Here is a 20,650-nt window from a genome sequence, read left to right as displayed (position 1 = left end):
AAATTTGGGGGCGGAAAAAATGTCAGCCCCATTTGCATTTGCTGCGCTCTTGGGCCTATCGGACCTAATGGGAAGAACTTACTTGTCTGTGCCGGCCGCCTCGGTTTTGCCGCCCTGGTTCTCCTTCAAAATCGAGCGTCAAGTGATGCTGCAGACGTTACACGGCGTCTCTGTGCCATGGCAACCGTGACGTCACGATGCCACATTACCATGGTAACGCAACGCCGTGTGACATCAAGTTGGTGACATCCACAGCGTCATTTGACGCTGGATTCTGAAGGAGAAGCAGGGTGGCAGAAAGTAGGTGGCAGACACAGACAAGTGCTTAAGGGCGGCGGATTTGGAAATACGCCGCTGAGTGAAAGTATTATATACTAAGGCTGCGGCCGGGGTGATGCTGAGCAGGTGCGCGCTCGCGCTCAGCGACATCAAACACATTGCTACAATGTGTTTTTCCAGCGTGAGCTAGAATTCTTTAAGGCAGGCTACTCACCTGCAATCTCAATGTTTTTGATGTAAGGTACAGGTGCACCGACGAGTATTCTAAAACTTGCCTTGGAAAATATGGGGCTATCACCAACAAGATCCAGGTACATGCTGGGTACATGCAGCAACATATCAGTGACATTTCTGCAGAGACTAATGGCCCATCGGATTAACACAGCAGGGGTCCCTGGCAGTCCCATTCAGTTTGAATGGGACTGCCAGGAACCCCCGCTGTTAATCCGATGGGCCATTAGTCTGTCTGCAGAAATGTCACTGAAATGTTGCAGCATGTACCCAGCATGTACCCAGCATGTACTTGGGTCTTGTTGGTGATTGCCCCAGATTTGTTTTAGAATACTCGTCGGCACTACAAGTAATAATGGTAGTTATCAGGAAAGGTGTAAATATCAATAAAACAACCAATTAAAATATATGGACTACCTTTTTTTTCTTACTTGTTCAGTATTTTCCGCATCTTTTTATTAACTAGCTGTCACTTCCTGTGATGTCATTTGTCAAAGTGCCTCACTTTTCGTTATTTACTGTAGACCACTTCTATTTAGCTTGTTTATTTGCTGTATGAGTTAGGGCAGTGGTGATAGTGTAATGGTGCAGTCGTGTGGAGTACCACTACTACACTTAAACTTTCACCTCTTTATCACAGAAAACGGAAACTATTTTAAAAGGGCTCTAACTCTTCTTGTTTTGTATATCTCAAATAAAGGTGTCTAAATAGCTTATAGAATAAAGTATTACAAATCATTGTGGTCCCTTGCCATTAAATATAGTATCCCTATTTGTGAAATAGTTCAACTAACTTAGAGGATGTCGCTATAGATGTGCAAATCTCTTTGCAAAGTTTTATTTTGAGTTTTGTCTTAAATTTCCTGTTTCTATTTCCGTGAAAGTTCATATCTGCTCAGAATTGAGCCAATTTTGCCGGTATTTCCCCACTTTTTGCCAGAATTAAAGGAAAATTACAGTATACAATGGGCCACGTCATCTCGCATATTTACTTTTTATGTGGGGCAAAAAAGAAGCTTTTATTAGTATTTTACAAACAAAAGTGCAGCTTTCCCTAATTACTGTCCATCTGCAATTTTTTTTAGTTCTTAGAGCCTGGAGAAGGCTATATTTGTCACAATTAAATAACATTTGTGACACGTTGTATTTCACCAATGTTTTGTTTTTTATTTAGAAAAAAAATGTGTTGATTGATTTTCAACAATTTTGGAAACAAATATAACAAAAATAATTAAATTGTAAGCTCCTCGGAGCAGGGACTCCTCTTCCGAAATGTTACTTTTACATCTGAAGCACTTATTTCCATGATCTGTTATTTGTATTATTTGTTATTTATATGATTGCCACGTGTATTACTGCTGGGAAGCGCTACGTACACTAATGGCGCTATATAAATAAAGACATACATACATTACAATGAGGGTGCAATCAGTTTACAGTCAAATACATAAAATACCAAGTAAAGAAATAACATCTGCTAACAGTATGCATGAATAATAAAATAAAAATCATCTGTGCAGAAAAAGAAAGTGGGAAAAGGAAATCAAAAGGTGAAGAACCCATAAAACAGAAGTATTAATCATTTATTAAGATAATAAAACTGTGCAGTATTCCAGAGGGATCGAAGCGGGGTTTGGAAGACGTGGCAGTCATGACAAAACATTTTTTACAGATGTCTCTTCATATGCATTATTTTCATAGAGAAGCTAAGAAAAACAGTGGAGAACTGTAGAGCAAAAAAACAAACTAATATGTACATGATAATAGGTAAGGTATAAAATGTAGATTAATATATACTTTTAACTCGTAGACATACTAATCAAATTATCCTTCATAATCATGTCTAGCAATTATCTAGTTGACGAAACGCGTGGGTACCCGGATGTTACAGACGATTGACGTCATCACGCTCATGAATCGCTTGTGAATGCCTATGAGCCTACAATCAGCTGCATACCATGCTTGCTGTGTATATTGTTAGCCGTATACTCTCAGACACAGCTACCATGTAGCAGTAAAACATTGGATTGTGAGCTGCAGCGGACTTTCAGGACTCTACTCCGTTACAAACAACTTGGAGGTCTGGATATTTGGTGTGGATTCCCTGCAGATGAGTAACAACCACCAGAGATTTTCTCTCTGAATGCGCATGTTCTAGCTCTGTTTAGGAGTGTGTTACCTCTGAACTTTTTATCCTTGGCAATAAATATTTATACAAATTTAAACTATGGGGCACGCGCTTCTCTTTTTTTCTTTTCTAATATATATATATAAAAAAATATATATATAATATATATGTAACACTGTTCTCCCCCCCCTCCCCCATCCCTCTGGGAGATCCACTGCTGTTACTAATGTGTGTGGTGCGGTACCTGTTAGGCTCCAGGAAATACTGAGTCGTCTGCATGATGGTAGTGAGACCAGGACAGGCTTATGGTGATCTCTGGGTTCTTTGTTGGTACTTCTGCGCCTCCAGTTATTATGGGCTCCCAGGTTACAAGACATCAGCTCCCACCACAACACCTCTTACCCCTCCTGCCCAGGAACTGACACCCAAGCAGAGGTATATTGAACAAGGTTTATTGTGATCACTGCAGCGCTTCATTGCAGCAGAATGGAATCTCCAAAGTCCCAGACTTCTTGAGGGTGCATACCCCGATAGTAGGGGAAATGAGTCTTAATGGTCCCCAGGCCTGAGCCTGGGGTGGGCATGCTTTTCCCCGATGGGGAAGACTAACAGCCCTTGTGCTCTCTTCTCCACCCAGCACAAGACTGACTAAATTTGATACTCCCACTTGGAAGTCTCTGGAAGGGGCAGGCTCGTGGACTGTACCTATCCCTGATAGGCTTACACAGGCCAGGAGTCACCACCTTACTTCCTTCACTTACAAGTGGAGCATAAGAGGAGGTCACTGGCCCATAGATTAACCTGTTACTGCCCTGAACATACCAGGGGCTTACATAACAGATATACTATGGAGGTATTATGAAAGGTATTATTGGACATACCCTGTTACACTCTCCCCTGGGTGAAATTCCCAACAACCTCGCTTGGGTCCAAATTTGTGGCACCATCCGTCATTCTGGGATCTGCAGAATGATACAAATTTACACATGATTAGCATATATACATCAGCCGATATACATACAAAACCCATATCATCCACTGATGACAGTGATGACATATTAACATAACAAGATGGATTTAACCTAATGGTAGTATCTAGGTTCCGGCTTTATAACTGGCTGTCCATCATTATCTTCCACTCACACTGAATAGACTCTGGGGGCACCGGCTCGCTGGCGGGCCCCCACCCTATCCCCAGGGACGTGTTATTACTGACATTCTACAAGTGCTTAGAACCAGTGTCAGTTCTGATAAGTGAAGCCAGACCCTGTCCCGGTGCATTGGGACTCTTTACCACGAAGGGAACTTACACCTAAGAGATGGGAGTTGCCGGAGGAACATCTAAGGAGTAACACCATCCAGAGAGGCGTAACGTCAGTCCGGAGCTGTTCCAGTGGAGCAGAAGCGCCGTGGCGGCTACACACGACGGGTCGGAGCAGGAGTATTACTCATACAATGCTTTTAATATTTGGAATGTTGTGAGTTTTGAATCATGATGTCCATGTTTTATTACATTTTATCTACATTATCACATGAAGATTGGGCGCTTTTTCTTCTTTTTTCTGTTATATATATATATATATATATATATATATATATATATATATATATACACACACACACAAAATGCATTTACTAATCATAAATATGGCAACTAAATCATGTTCTTATGATGAGTTTCTTGTTATTCTTGTGGTTCACTCACACAAACATGAATTAATTGGTAAAAGTAAAGATATTGGCCAGGAGTCATAAAACTCAGTTGAAACTCAGGTGTTATAACACTCAGGTAAAAATAAAATACTGTGTGCTATTACTGCCATTTTGTGACCCAAGTCATCAATATTGCGGTAATATTTTCACACACACGTGCAATATTTGTAGACAATGCGATGTGGTAATTAACGCAGCCGATAATAATGCGTTAATTATTGCATCTCGATCACATGAGGGGGTTAAGTTAATATTTTTACCATAGGACTATATAATATAAGTTGTTATATATAAATTATTAGATAACCCTATGGCAGAAATGACATTAACCCTTTTGATTCCTCTGGCTACCAAGGAATACCACAGGCATCAAAAGGGTTAATATTACTTAAACTATACTACCTACCCCCGATGGCTACCTATATGGCTAGTAAGGCATTGCCATGCAATAACCGCTAAGGCAAAAAAGGGGTTAACCCCATACCACCCCCTCCCCCCGTGGGGGGCTATTAACCCTTCCAGGGGGGGAAAACGACCCATAATACCCACCCCTTAACAAACATAACCCCCCTGCTGTTGAGCAATGGTGAAGAGCCCTATTAGTCATTTGCCTAGATTGCCAATGTAGCTGTAAGCTGTAAGAAAATTTGGTTACTCACTCTACCCTGGACGCAGGATTGGATTAAGGGGTTAGCTGGCTGGGCACTTGCCCGGGGCGCCAACCGAAAAGGGGCACCTATAGCCATTGCCGAAGGTCACCTCGCCACCTTCCGCCATCTTTAAATGTCCTCATCGCTCGTTTCGCCACGGCTCAGATGTTCTCACCGTTCCAACGCCATTTGTGAGCGCACACACAGGACACTTAGGTTTTGCCGCCAGCAGCCAGGACACATGTTTTAATTTTTCACAGTGCGTGGTAAAATGTGTCCTGGCTGCTGGTGACCATGCTGTGTCCTACAGAACCGACTCGCGCATGGGCGCGCGCACAAATGGCATCAGAGTGGCAGCCGTGCGATGTTCCCTGCGGCTGGGGAGATCTAAGCAGTGAGGGCACTTAAAAATAACAGAAGGCGGTGAGCTGACCTGCAGTGACTAGTCCTGGCAGTGTGTGGTATGTGGGAATGAACCCCAAGTGTCCGGTGCTCCAAATGTCCACAATGGGACTGGTACAAGTGGTGTGTAGATAGTCTCTGATGCATATATAGAGAGAAAAATGAACGGCTACTAGGCAGGCCTGAAGGCGGTGAGCTGACCTGCAGTGACTAGTCCTGGCAGTGGAGCGCCGGTGGCCAAACATCCTATTTCGGGCAGACTAAAAATTTGGCACCCCTGTAAAAATAATATTGTGTTGCAGGGGCACCAAATTTTTAGTCTGCCTGGGGCGCAATAATGTCTCACTCAGGCACTACCTGAATGAAAACTGTTCTCATCTTCAAGGCTGTAGATCAGTGATTCCCAACCAGGGTTCCAGGTCTCCTTGAAGCAGTCTCAGGGGTTCCTCCAATGGACCACAGACCCCCCCCCCCTGGGGGAGGGTTTTTTTGGTATGTATTTTGTAAGGTGGATTGAGAGATAGTGGGGTAATTGACGGAAGGTAGGGGCGAGTGAGAGAAGAGAGGGGGGCAGGAGGGAGTGAGTGAGGAAAAGAGGGAGTAAGAGTGAGACGCAAGGGATAAATACATGGAAGGGGGGAGAGTTAGTGAGAGGGATGGGAGAGAAATACATGGGTAAAGGGTGGGAAATAGAGGTGGCTCGTGAGGTGTGAAATGTTGTGACTGACCCCTGTCGAACCTAATATGTGTCAGCCAGATAGGGGTTCCCCGAGATTTTTCGAAATACTTCAAGGGTTCTTCCAAACAGAAAAGGTTGGAAATCACTGCTGTAGATGGAACCAAAACCAAAAAGTATCCATGCCTAGCCATAAAAACCCCCATAAAAACAATCCAACTATTTTTTTTTTCCCACTAACATCGTATTTTTTCAATATCGAAGTTTGATCACTCTGGGCCATTATCTTTGCACAGTCAGCCCCATCTAGTGGAAAATAGAATGTTAGAAAGTAAAATATGTCTCAAAAAGATATAGCAAATAAAAATACAATTTGTGAGCACATTCACATGTCTCAGACAGGTCTGCAAGAGAGTCTTTCCCCATTATCACTGGACAAGCAATGCTTCCACTGCAGCCAGGGATTCTGGGTAATGACAAGCAAATGAGCACTCAGTGTGTCACTTTTTGCCTCTTGTCCATTCTAACATGGACCCCTGTCTACCGGATTACACAGTTTTTTCAGCAGAGCCTGGGTTAATGAAGTACATAGCTAGAAGTCCTACTCACAGACAGCTGTTTTGACTTTTTGGGTCTCATCAGTGTGAGATCGGTTATATATAAACACCCCAGAACATGAAGTGGGAGATGTATCAACGTAAAGAGAGAGCAAAGAGAATTTAATTTTGATGCACTGTTTTATTTTCTGCTTGTGTTTGCATCAAATGTTCATTTCAAGCAAATGTATAGCCATAAAAGTTTGGGCTCCTTTTTAGACACAAATGCAGTATACAGTAGAAAAGTGATGAGAAGAACAGTTTGATAAGCAGAACTACCGGTCTATTAAATAACTGAGATATAATCAATTTGATTCTCAATATTGTGCACTGTGGCGGGGAAGAGGTTAACTGGGCTTGTAATAAAGTTCAGGCCCACTTGGTTAACCCTTACCCATGTGTTAGGGTCTTAGAGTGTCAGCTCTGGGACCCAGATGTCAAAAATGTATTACTGCAACTGTATACTGATTTTGCGACATTAAAGAATGATGTGATTTTATTTCCTCTCCGGGGATGCTGGGATCGGGAGATTTCTAGGCTGTAAGTTTCAGGGTGGGTTTGGCGGAGAAAGTCTTTGCAGAATGCGTCTGTGTAGCGGGGTTCCGGGTTATGGGATACCCCAAAAGTTGTATACGGAGATTGAGTGATATCCTCTGATACTGCTAAGCGCATTACTCCGCCGACCTTGTACCCTGAAAACGCTCTTACGACTCACTGCCAGAGTCCCTGCTGCAGCATCTTCCAGACAAGGTAAATGGGTATGAAGGGGTTAAAAGATATCTGCAGGTATACACAGAGTCCTTAGTATAGCATGGGACTCCCCAGTATAGCAGAGGTACCCCCATACTGTACATGCCCATGTATCCTAGAGTAGGGGTTCAGGAAGGTGCTAAGGTTATGAAGCTGAGCAGATTTGCAGTGTTTAAAAGTATATTTCTAATGTGTGCCAGGAATGAGGCTAGTGATTTGTAGGGCTTTCTAAGTTATAGACTCTGGAAGGCACAGATGGTTACCAAGCTCGGCTCCGGTGTGTCTGTCCAGGGGCCATACTTGAAAGGGCTCAGAGATGCCTAGGTGTAGGGCCATATGGGCCCTGCCATTATCCATTACCCTTTGCTAAACAGCCAGCCGCCGTGGAGCCTCGCACCGTGGGGGGGCGAAGGGGCAGAGGGGGCTATTTCACCTGCTATGGGAAAAGGCTCAGGGGTGGGAAACCCTGTATGAGTGTTTTAGATTGGTCGTTATGCGGTTGCTAAGGTTTTTTGATTGGGCTGCAGGTTTTCTGGGACCTGGACACCAGAGGTTTGAAAAGCCCTGACACAGGTCTGATTCTTCAGTTCTAAGTATTCTAAGAGTTCCATCAGTTCCATCTTGTGTGATTCACCTGAGATTCAGTCCCATTGGAGAAGTGGCCTGGAATATTTTGCTGGGTGTTTGCAATTAGGAAAGATTAGTTTTGTTATCCCAGTTTTCCAAAGTAAGTGTGTCTTTTTACTGTATTTTTGTGTAACATTGTTGTGTGTGTTCATTAGGTGAATAAACGCAATTTATTTTTATCTCTCTGCTTGCTCAATCAATGATCCCGGTAATTAAAAGTGGTATTAAGCGGGTCTTACCGTGACATGCACCTGTAATTATTAATCTGCGATGCTCTTTTACATTACTTATGTAACGGTTATGGAGGGGAGAATGGAGGGGTGGGGGTGGAGAATGGAGGAGTGGGGGTGGAGAATGGAGGAGTGGGGGTAGAGAATGGAGGGTTGGGGGTGGAGAATGGAGGGATGGGGGGGAGAATGGAGGGATGGGGTGGGAGAGAATGGCGGGATGGGGGAGAGAGAGAATGGAGGGCTGGGGGAGAGAGAGAAAGGGTTGTGTGTGAGAGAAGGGGAGACAGAGTGGGGCGGAGAGACATAAAGGGGAAGGGGTGAAGTTGGTGATGTCATTTGTTTTATAAATATTTTTGTAATGTGTCCCCCCCCCCCCCCCCCCAATCACAGATAGGGGCCATGTGGGGAAATCTACTACATCTGTTACCATTGTGGTGCAATACCTGTTAGGCTCACAGGAGGCCTGAACCTCCGAAAATGGGAGCCTGGTGTGTATCCTGGTGTGTATCCTGGAACTTATACTTACAGCGCCTCCACCTGTGCAGGGATTCCAGGTGTATAGAATGACCCCTGACACAGGACCCACAAATAGGAAACACATACAATGGAGTATATATATGTAACTGTTTACTATATGGGTAGAACAATAACATCACATCACATCACATATAGCAACACAGCCGTGTCACCCTCTGCCACTAGCTGGCAGCTATAACCTTGCTCCTAATTGGGCTATACCCTTACACCCCCTTCCCAACCCCGTGTCCAGAGAGTCCAAGCCCACCCAAGTGTGTGAACAGGCCTGTCACATGTGAGGAGCAAGTTAAAGTTGGTGCACGTGTGGAAGGTTTGTCTTCTGCTTGGTCCAGTGCTGATCTTTACCTCCGCGTTGGATGGGGTCCAGCCGGACGTCCCACCGTAAGGACAGTCTCTGGATCAGCAACACAGCATACAGGAACATGCAGCAAACCCTATCACTGGGTTCCTGCGCTAAGGAACCACAGGGTCTCTCGCTCTCCCTGCACTAAGGAACTGCACAGGGTCTCTCTCGCCCTGCACTAAGGAACTGCACAGGGTCTCTCTCGCCCTGCACTAAGGAACTGCACAGGGTCTCTCTCTCCCTGCACTAAGGAACTGCACAGGGTCTCACTCTCTCCCTGCCTAGCACACAGCTGAAGGGGCATAGGGTCCTTACCTAAGGGCCTGTCCCTATGAACACCCACCCTCACTAGTGGAGAGTCAGGGCCTTAACTCTAGCCCGGGGTACTTCTGGCCTAGGGCAGAAGCTCACAGCTCTCCTTCCCCCACTGTCTCCTCAGTCTGACTGACTTCCAGCACATTGCCCATACAATGTATCCACTCTCTGCAGGGGAAACTGCAAACACTATTGGCTGCCTGCAATCATCTGACTCACATGCCTCTAAGCCTGCTGGGAGTTGGAGTCCCCTCCGGGGCTTTTCTCTCTATCTGCGCCTGCGCTAGACTAATGGCCGCCGCGCCACTATCCTGCACATGCGCAAAATCTAAGGGACCTTCCTGCCTCTCTACACTTTCCTGCGCTATGTGTAATCACCGCCGTGACTGCAAACTCGCACCGCGCATGCGCGAACACCACAAGATGGCGGCACCATGATCGTCACTGCAACTGCCTGACATCCCGCAGGGGTCCCCGCTACTCCGCGGAGGTGAGGGGGGCCAGGGGAAACACTGCTACACTTATATGTATACTGTATTTATGTGGAATCGCAATACAGCAGGGCCCCGGGTATACGGTGGGTTCCGTTCCAGTGGCCCGCCGTATAGTGAAAATCACCGGAAAGCGGATCCGGCGATTTTCACTTCTGCACATGCGCAAACCGGCATTTTTGCCGTTCTGCGCATTTGCAACCTACCTAAGGTATGCACGCGCAACTTATGGTATGCACGCGCAACCTGCTGTCTGCGCATGCGCGCCGGGCGCACCCGCCCGTTCTGCGCATGCGCGATTTTTAAAACCAACATGGCAGCCCCCTTCTCAGTGCCTCCGTATCAGCGGATCGCCGAGAAGCGGGGCCCTGCTGTATAGCATTGAATTGAAAGTCTTTAAAGAACTGTGTGAGTATAGCTACACACAGGCCAAGTTTTGTATGTAGTGGGTAGAGTGTTGCAGCCTCTTGAGAGAATGGCTACATCTCCTGGAATATTCCACAAATAAACTTTGATGTAACATATATAATTGAACCTATGAAACAAAGTTCCTGGTGAGCTAGACTAGTCCAGATATGCAAAGTGATGTTCAGAAATCCACCAGCTAACGTGGTGCTACATGGCCCAAAGAAACCTTCTGGGGTACCAACAGCAGTGATAAACAACCCCACGACTAATCACTATAGCAACAACAAGTCCAGACGAGGCCGCTCATGCTGTGAATTGTAGATGCAGAAATAGGAAGTGCATGCAGTTGAACATAATCAGTATCAGAAATGTTATGTAGATGCTCTGGACACCGGTGCAGTGAATTAAAGAGATTGGATGCTAACAGTGAAACTTAATCAAACACCTATTTCTTGGAAACTCGCGCTTATGTTAGCATTCTGTTTGCTAAAGAATATAAGAGACTGAATATAAACCAAAACTGATTGACTAATAAAAATAAAAGTAACGTAATTCTGGAGGAGATACACCAGTGAAGTAAAGATGTGTTGTAAACATTAACAATAAAAACACTCCTTATACGTTTTCATTTATTGTGGTATAGTACTTATGGCCAAAAGGTGGAAATATAAACAGATTACAAGACACTCATTTGTATACCACTAAATGACTGCACTTTATGGATTATAAGCATAACATTACAGAAGTATGATTTAGTTTCAATGTATATGCCAGGTATGTTCACAGCAGATGTGCTTCGCAGAGCAGGGGCTCCAACAATGCACATAAGAAGAAACAGAGATGCTTATGTTTATCCAATTGTAAAATCAGCCCCTGTAGCTGCTAACCACCAACTGAAAATTAGCAAATGAGAAACTAAGAAGGATGAAACCCTTCGGCCTCGGATATAGTACAGGCGGGCGCGTGACGGAGCGCATGGCATCACGCGCTCCTATATGGGACGCGATCCGTGGCCTGTAGGATTGCGCGAAGGGGAGGCGTGGTGAGGGTGTGCTGGAGGCCTGCCTTTGACATCACGTGAGCGATTCGCCCTCATCGGCTGAAACGCGCACTTGACCGGCCATCACGCGCCAAAATAAAAAAAAACTCGCGAAAAATCGTCCGCCTCATCGCTCTCGTGCACACGCACTCTATGGCCATCCTCATTGATGTGCGACCTTTTGTTTGCGGTGCGCGCGACGTCGCTCACGCCATCACACGGGCTATGGACCTGGCCTAAGGATCCTTGTAGATGTCATAATGAAAGGGTAGTCTGATGAGAAAGACAATTGCTCTACAAATGTAAGAAACTAGTGGAACCACAGACATAAACTAAAGTGATAAAATAAAAGGGGTAATTTTTAAGGACAGCAAAACTATAATACTGATGAGTCTCCAGAAAGAAATACCTCAAAGGGTTCATAAGGGTCATTTAGGAGTATATAAGTACAAAAAGAGCACAATACACTGGCGACACAGTTTATTACACTGCGGCCAGATCCGCAAGCCGGGAGATTTCCCGGCTTGCTAGTGGCCGCCCCTCGGCGTGCCGCGCGTCATAGACGCGCGGTCACGCGTCTTCAGGAGCGTGCGCCCCCTGCACGCGCGTCCAGGGGCTCCCCGAGGGAGCCCTGGTGTCCCGCGATCGCGGGACAGCGGCAGGGGGTTCCGGGGGACCCGGCGGACCCGGCAGCGGTAGGGAGAGCGCCCCGATCGGAGGGCGCTCTTCCGCTGCTTCGGCGCGCGCCCGTCACTCTCGGGCGCGCGCCAGGCTACTGCTGCGGCACAGAACGGGCAAATGCTCGAATAAACTGTGCCGCAGCAGTATGTGAAATGTTACCCTCAAATGAATCAAGAGCTTGCTAATGTGGAAGAAAGAAGAGAGAAGTGGCAGAGCACAACCGGAATCATCCAAACAAGAAAAATTAAGATTTAATAGTCATGGAAGGAAAAAAGGCAAGTCATTACCCTACCAACATGTTTCGTGCTACACAGAGCACTTTATCAAGAAACTAGTAGGGAGGAGGAGCCAATTCACGTTGCTAACCAGGAAGTATGTAGCGAGCCTCAGAGTCACGTCATTGGCGCACGCCCGGCGGCCCGCGACTAGGGAGCGCACGAGTAGACGTGCAGCAACTGTGACTCAGCCGGCACATGTAGCGGATGGCATAAGTGTCACATTTTAACCAGGATACAATGTAAGTGTATCTTTGTGTATTGTTTATTTTAATTAAAGCCTCGTAGATTTGCACTATCGTCCCCTTCTGTTTATTCTGGGGACACTGATTGGAGCTGAGTGCGGGAGCACAGCGACGGAGTTCAGTACACAGCAACACGTGGGGTTCGTGGAGCGGTGAGAGACGTGGGCTAAAGCACAGCTTCTATCAGCTGAGTCAGATACAGGTGTATCTTGTGATGATGATCTGGAGGGAGAAATAACCCAAGAACACCTGGGGAGAGAAAATAATTCATTCTTCCCTAGCCCAGCAGAATCCTGAGTGGTTCCATACTGTGAGCAGCTGTGGTAACATGTCCCTAACATGTCATGCCTGTTAATTATATTTTAATGTACGTGCAATACTCACCTGCTGAATGAACTCATAATTTATATATACTACACTATGAGGTTTTGCGCTGTTCTTTCTTCTTGTTTTTTTGTCCTAGTATTGGTTGCAGAGCCATCCTAATAGAACAGCTGCAGTTTACCTCATCTATTTACACACGTGAATGGGACAGGTTTTATTTAATTCACTTTGTTCTGTTTTATTCACATTTGTATTGGTTAAGATAACCACTTCAATATAGTTTAAACTGTTCACCTATTCACTCTTATATAAGGTTATTGGTATTAGTTTATATTTTACCTCCAATCACTGAGCGCAGTTGATTTTTCTTTTTTTTTTTATGTATAGTGTAATGTGATAATAATTAATTTAGGGACTTCAGGGTTGTATAGATGCACTAATTTAACTTTTTTGAAGTGAAACTTCCTTAGTGGCACCTCATTCGAACTGGGGCAAAAATGGATTGTGGAGACAGAAATGAAACGGATGTGACGTCAGTGCTGGCAGTTGAGGCCGGGCTGTGTTCTGGCTCAGCCCAACCCCAACACTGACATCACACCCGCTCCACAAATCAGATGCGGCGCCGCTCCTAACGGCCGCTGCTCCCCCCACATGGCTGATGACATATGCTATCGCCGCCGCCGCCGCCGCTCCTAACGGCCGCCATTCCCCCCGCACATCCGCTGCCAAGCTGCGCATGCTCAGTAATCATGGGGACTGGAGGAAAGCCACGCATGCGCAGAAGCAGTTGGCAGCGGCGCCGTTCCCCGCCCGCTGCCACGGCTGTTGACATGTGTTGCCGTTCCCCGTCTGCTGCCCGGGACAGCAGAGACCGCCCGACCGGGACAGCCCCCCCCCACCCTTTCCTAACCCGAATGGGACCTCCCTCCCAGCCCACACATGGGCCCGCCTAACTTCCACTACCGCTGCCATGCCGCGCATGCGCAGAAGCAGCTGGCAGCGGCGCCATTCAGCCCTCCAGTGACGCGGGCGTTTGCGGGCCCCCCAGGAAGCGGTGGTACAAAAACCCGGGCGCAACCCGCGCGGACCCCCCCCCCCCCCGGACCCCCCACACACTGACGGACCCCCCCGGAACCCCCACACACTGACTGACCCCCACACACACTGACTGACCCCCCCGGACCCCCCCACACACTGACAGACCCCCCCAGACCCCCACACACACTGACAGACCCCCCCAGACCCCACACACACTGACTGACCCCCCAGACCCCCACACACACTGACTGACCCCCCCAGACCCCCACACATACTGACTGACCACCCCAGACCCCCACACACACTGACTGAACCCCCAGAGACCCACACACACTGACTGACCCCCCCCAGACCCCCACACACACTGACTGACCCCCCCAGACCCCCAAACACACTGACTGACCACCCCAGACCCCCACACACACTGACTGACCCCCCAGAGACCCACACACACTGACTGACCCCCCCAGACCCCCACACACACTGACTGACCCCCCCCAGACCCCCACACACACTGACTGACCCCCCCAGACCCCCACACACACTGACTGACCACGCCAGACCCCCACACACACTGACTGACCCCCCAGAGACCCACACACACTGACTGAACCCCCCAGACCCCCACACACACTGACTGACCCCCCCAGACCCCCACACACACTGACTGACCCCCCCCAGACCCCCACACACACTGACTGACCCCCCCAGACCCCCACACACACTGACTGACCACGCCAGACCCCCACACACACTGACTGACCCCCCAGAGACCCACACACACTGACTGAACCCCCCAGACCCCCACACACACTGACTGAACCCCCCAGACCCCCACACACACTGACAGACCCCCACACACACTGACTGACCCCCCCAGACCCCCACACACACTGCCTGACCCCCCCAGACCCCCACACACACTGCCTGACCCCCCCAGAGCCCCACACACACTGACCCCCCCAGAGCCCCACACACACTGACTGACCCCCCCAGACCCCCACACACTGACCCCCCCAGACCCCCACACACACTCACAGTCACACGCACACTCAGTCACACGTACACTCAGTCACACTCACAGTCACACGCACACTCAGTCACACTCACAGTCACACGCACAGTCACACGCACACGCATAGTCACACGCTCAGTCACACGCACACTCTCAGTCACACGCACACTCTCAGTCACACGCACACTCTCAGTCACACGCACACTCTCAGTCACACGCACACTCTCAGTCACACGCACACTCTCAGTCACACGCACACTGTCACACGCGGAATTCACACTTAGTGCAAATAGCTAATACAGAGAATGTGTGCCGAGCACGCGCATTCTAAGTCAAATTTATTTGCGTTTTGTCATTGAGATTGTATTTTGATTTTTAATTAAAACATCACCAACACAAATACAATTTCTGTGACAAAAGTCAAAGAAGTTTCACTTACTATGCGCGTGCACAGCACACACAGCTTTTTTTTTTTTAAAAGCACATTGTCCCCTAATCTGATGTGTGCGGCAAAGGATAAAGATTCAGCATCTAGTATATACTGTACATAACCTCTGAATTTAGGTGTATTCTTTATTATTACATTTATGATGCAGTCTAGGGTAATAAAATAATAATAACAGCATGTTCTTGTATAGCACTGCTAGTTTTACATAGCGCTTTACAGAAAACCAGGTTCCCTGGTCCAAACTCTCAGTGCCAGTCAGTGTCTTTACTAACTGAGCCACTCCCTCTCCCTGTTGATACATGGTGTTGTGTGCTTTAAAGATCTAATTGATTGGTTATTTAGGGTGACCAGAAGTCCTGGTTTAGCCGGGACAGTCCCATTTTTTTAAGGTTTGTCTCAGTTGACCGACATTCTTTAAAATGTCCCATTTTTTTCTGAATGTCCCGGTTTTGAACATCAGAGCAAGGGGGGGAGGTGGGGGCAGCAGAGAACGGAGGCCAGGGGGCAGCAGAGAATGGAGGCGGGGTTATCTGCAGTGGGTGGTGGTTGGGTAAGCTTCAGGGGAGCCCCAGTAGTAAGACCCGGAAGTGAGTCAGTGAGAAGTTCCGGTGTCTGCTGCCAGGGCTCAAACGGCTTCCTCCCTACCCATGCTCCACAGTGACAGGTAGAATCCATAATGGGGAGACAGAGCACATACAGCATGGGGACAGAGAGGAGGATACCGCATGGGGAGAGAGTGACATAGCATGGGGAGAGCCAGACACAGCATGGAGAGAGAGACACACACACAGAGAATGGGGGGGGGGGGGGAAACACAGACAGGATGGGGGGAGAGAGAGACACATATAATGGGGGAGAGAGAGACAGAATGGGAAGGGGGGGACACAGAATGGGAAGAGAGAGAGACAGACCCAGGAGAGAGAGAGAGAGAGACAGAGACAGAGACACACACACAGAATAGAGAGAGAGACATAATGGGAGAGAGACACACAGAGAATGGGGATAGAGACAGAATGGGAAGCGGTGACAGAGAACGGAGGGATAGGAGGGACAGAGAATGGAGGGATATGGGGGAGAGAGAGAATGGAGGGTTGGGGGAGAGAAAATGGAGAGATGGGGGAGAGAATTGAAGGATGGGATGAGGGGGAGGATGGATGGGGGAGAATGGAGGGATGGAGGGAAGAATGGAGCGGTGGGGGTGGAGAATGGAGGAGTGGGGGGGGGGAGAATGGAGGAGTGGGGGGGGGAGAATGGAGGAGTGGGGGGGGGAGAATGGAGGAGTGGGGGTGGAGAATGGAGGGATGGGGGGAGAATGGAGGGATGGGGGAGAGAGAGAATGGAGGGCTGGGGAGAGAGAGAAAGGGGTGTGTGTGAGAGAAGGGGGGACAGAGTGGGGCGGAGAGACATAAAGGGGAAGGGGCGCAGTTGGTGATGTCATTTGTTTTATAAATATTTTTGTAATGTGTCCCAGTTTTTACTTTTGTAAATCTGGTCACTCTATTGTTATTATTACTGCCTTTTAACCACTCATTTTGCTCTGCATGTTTACCTGTTGGCCTTTAACTTTTAACTAGACTTTCACTTTGGGTCATGTTTTGAATATCCTGACTTATATATGAATTATGCCCATTGCTATGTACACAATGACTATGCTTTAGTTATACACACTATGATGATGTTTAATGTTTGTTTTACTATAGAAAAAAATGAGGCATGAACCCCAAATACTGATGCTGCAACCGTAGCTAAATAAAGATATAGGACAATCCTTTATTCCATAGATCACTGAGGTTTAAAACAGCGGGACATGGGCTGAATAACTGGATATCCACTTGAAATCACACAAAATGCGATCAGTCTCACTCGGGGAGGGGGGCTAGTATGCAGGATAGAGATACGAAAGACACGCTAAGGTAACGTGTCTCAGGGTAAATCATTAAAACCAGCAGCTGCTGCCCTCACCAACACCCTGTGTCCCACACAAAATAATCAGCTGGCAAGTACTCACAGTATAATCCAATAGACTGCCAGGTGATGCTGATGTATGTACAGCGATGCTCCACTGCCACGTTGTATCGGCGTGCTCCTGCCGGTTGGTTGGTATAGAAGAAAAAGTAGAAGAAAACTCTGAGTTTTCTCCTTTGCGGATGTCTATTTTTGATTAAATAAATGTTTTTCTACCTCAACTAATTGCGCTTGGTTCATTGACGGCTGTGACCGCCATAAGCTACTTTTTTCTTGTATTGTTTGTTTTACAACCATGTCCCTCATGGTTATGATAATTACCTTGCAGCCAGGGGCCAGGACCAGTTTGGCACCTTTTTTTTATTCCCACCACTGCCCTCACTCCCCTTCACTTGGCGTCCAGTTTGCATAAGTAGCTGCACAGTATCACAGATTGTTATTTTGACAAAGTTCAAAAAATAGGACCCAAACATTGATTGAATATGTTTGCACAATAAAAATACTATTGATTTGATACATGCCAGTGGAGTGCCGCCCAGTCTTCTTTACTGCCCCCAGGACATATTCTACCCCCAGGACTTGGGGTCAAATTGCACCCGTGGCAGGATACAATTGATTTTGTGAGTGCTTCTCTGTATAATTTACCTCTACATTTGTTTAAGAAACATTATAAAATGTAGATATTTCACAGTGGTTGCTTGGAAAATTCTGAATTCCTAGTTCCACCGTTCTTCATCCCATATACAGTAGCCCATAAGATAATTGAGGATGTAACACAATGTCATACAAAACAAGTAACAAAAAAACATACTCCAATTGTAACATAAACCATACTCCAAACTGGTACATTTGGCAAGGAGAATCATACTTGTATGGTCTTGCCCTCACATTCCCATTTGAATCACATGCCTAAAAGCATAGCATCTGATGATTTTTATACCGAAATTACTTAGTACAGGGCAATACATACTAGTGTAGAAATTCAATGACTTGCAGTGAAAAATGCAGCAATGTTACTTAACTTATTTGGAAAATATATTTTTATTTTGAATCATTCCATTTTAAAAATGTGTGTGTTGGAGTTTTTAATTTTTCACAATATTTCAATTTCATTTTTTAGGTATCAGACATGTTCCAATAACGGACTTGTGGCAGGATTTCAGAGTCAGTACTTTAATGCAGTGTTGGATCGAGAATGGCAATTTTACTGCTGCCGTTACAGTCGAAGATGCTCATATAGTTGTTGGTAAGTTCAAAATAACAGAAGACCATTTCTACAGATCAAAAAACTCAGTTATTTGAGAAAAGTAGCTGTCTAAAGTACGACCAAATGGGTGAATTCACTTTCAGATGAGTCATTCACCAAAGCTGGATGACAATTTTTATCTTACATATTCCCTCTAAGTAAAATGGCAACGTGCAGCTATAGTATGCTGGAACTGTAGAATTCCTTATTGTGTGAAGCTGGTAAGTACAGTAATACATTTTAAGCGGTAATAATAATAATAATAATAATAATAATAATAATAAAAATGAATGGAATATGGGACTAAGAAAGATAATTCCTAAAAAAAAAAAACACATTTTGCTTATTACAGTTCTGCTAAAAATAATACTACAACTAGATGATAACTTGCAACCAATTGACGGGAATCCGAAAGGGAATCTTTTGGCAAAATAGTGCCTAGTAAATATTCCCCTAATGTCTCTGGTACAGAAAGGGTAAATTTATGGGGCAGATCATAAGCCATATAAGCACTATGCACAAACATTCTTGACATATCTAACCGCAAAACAGCAAAACTGACAAGAGAAGACAATACAGTATTCTAAACACAAGTGCTGCAGAAATGTAACGTCATACTGTGTGGATGTGGCATTATGCACCGCACTACCAGATGGGACCCTGCTGAGGCTCTTCTAACATTTTGAATTGTGCAGTAGTTGGTCTACAACAAAATCATTTATTTGATGTGCTTTGCAATGTTGACATTCATATATTAGAATTATTTGTGTTCTGTATGTATAAAGGTAATTTAAAGTTTGGATAATTTTACTATTAAGTTTATATACTACTGTACAGTATGTTAGGACTTTACAACATTAGTAGCTGTAACCCTACACAAATAGTATAAGTACAAATGTAGCAAAGGTTATTGCACCCGTTGGCATGTTATGGTGGGATAGTTTGTGTTGTCACTGCCATTGAATCATATGGAAAATCTATGATATTCTGCATTATTAATAAGAAAGGTTGAGAGCACTTGGGTGGACTTGTATAAAGATGTATTTATTATAGAAAATGGTCAACATTTCGGTCCCAACCTGGACCTTTCTCAGAGAAAGTTCCTGGTTGGGACCGAAACTTTGATCATTTATAATAATAAATACATCTTTATACAAGTCCACACAAGTGATTGATATGCCACACAGACTGCTTGATCTGTCCTAGTGTGCACCCATGGCAGTAATTCCATTCTTGTGAGTTCTCCTTCCTTTTTATATCATATTCTGCATTATTACACAAATATTCTGCATTTTCAGCAGGTGTAATAACATTAGCTACATCTGTATGTTAAAAATGGTATAGCTGATTTATTGTATAATGTTACTAGGTAACTATACATGAGGGCATGTACATTTAATCGGACGTGAATGTGTAATACCACCAAAAAAGAGGCACATTCTGTATATACGACAGTATGAAGAAGCAGAAAAAGGATAAAGGTCCAAACTAGGACCTAAACATCAATCCTTGATAAACCTTCACATCTATTTGAACAAGTCCACAGAAGAGCTGTCTTCTTTTTCTGTAGCTTCATATGTTCCTCACCTACTGTGGAAGGATGTGCATCCATAGTGTTAAATAAGAAGAATTTGTGAGTGAGTGTGCCTATTCTTCTTTTTTATTATTATTATTATTATTTGTATTATTATTCATATTGACTGTATGGCCATGTGATCATTCTGGTCCTGCCAGGGTTGACCCAGCAACATTAAAATGTTATCTCTTTAAAGGTAAAGAGGCTGAGGGGTCAGTTAGAAACAACAGACTCATGCAGAGAGATATATACAGTAGCATTTGATATGTGAGGAGTTATAAATCAAGTGTTGGGTTGTGACAAGTCTTCCTCCTGCATCTCCTCGTCAATGATGGCAAAGGTGTCCTATCAGTAAATTTGATTGAGGTGGGGCTACAGTTGTTTTACTCTAAGATACTTAATTGCTTGTTTGAAAAAGGTGG

The 20,650-nt window shown here is 45.7% G+C and overlaps 1 protein-coding gene across 1 annotated transcript in view; it reads left to right on the top strand.

The window, feature by feature from the left end:
- DPT (dermatopontin) overlaps positions 1-20,650 on the top strand; it is a 67,736-nt gene that overhangs the window by 25,150 nt on the left and 21,936 nt on the right. The window contains exon 2 of the mRNA XM_075589413.1: positions 18,527-18,652. Coding sequence (XP_075445528.1) covers positions 18,527-18,652 — 126 coding nt within the window. The remainder of the gene's footprint in view (positions 1-18,526; positions 18,653-20,650) is intronic.

The sequence above is a fragment of the Ascaphus truei genome, chromosome 3 (assembly GCF_040206685.1).
Source record: "Ascaphus truei isolate aAscTru1 chromosome 3, aAscTru1.hap1, whole genome shotgun sequence".
Classification (NCBI taxonomy): Eukaryota; Metazoa; Chordata; class Amphibia; order Anura; family Ascaphidae; genus Ascaphus; species Ascaphus truei.
The sequence above is the reverse complement of the archived record's forward strand: the minus strand, read 5'-3'. Positions and strand labels throughout refer to the sequence as shown.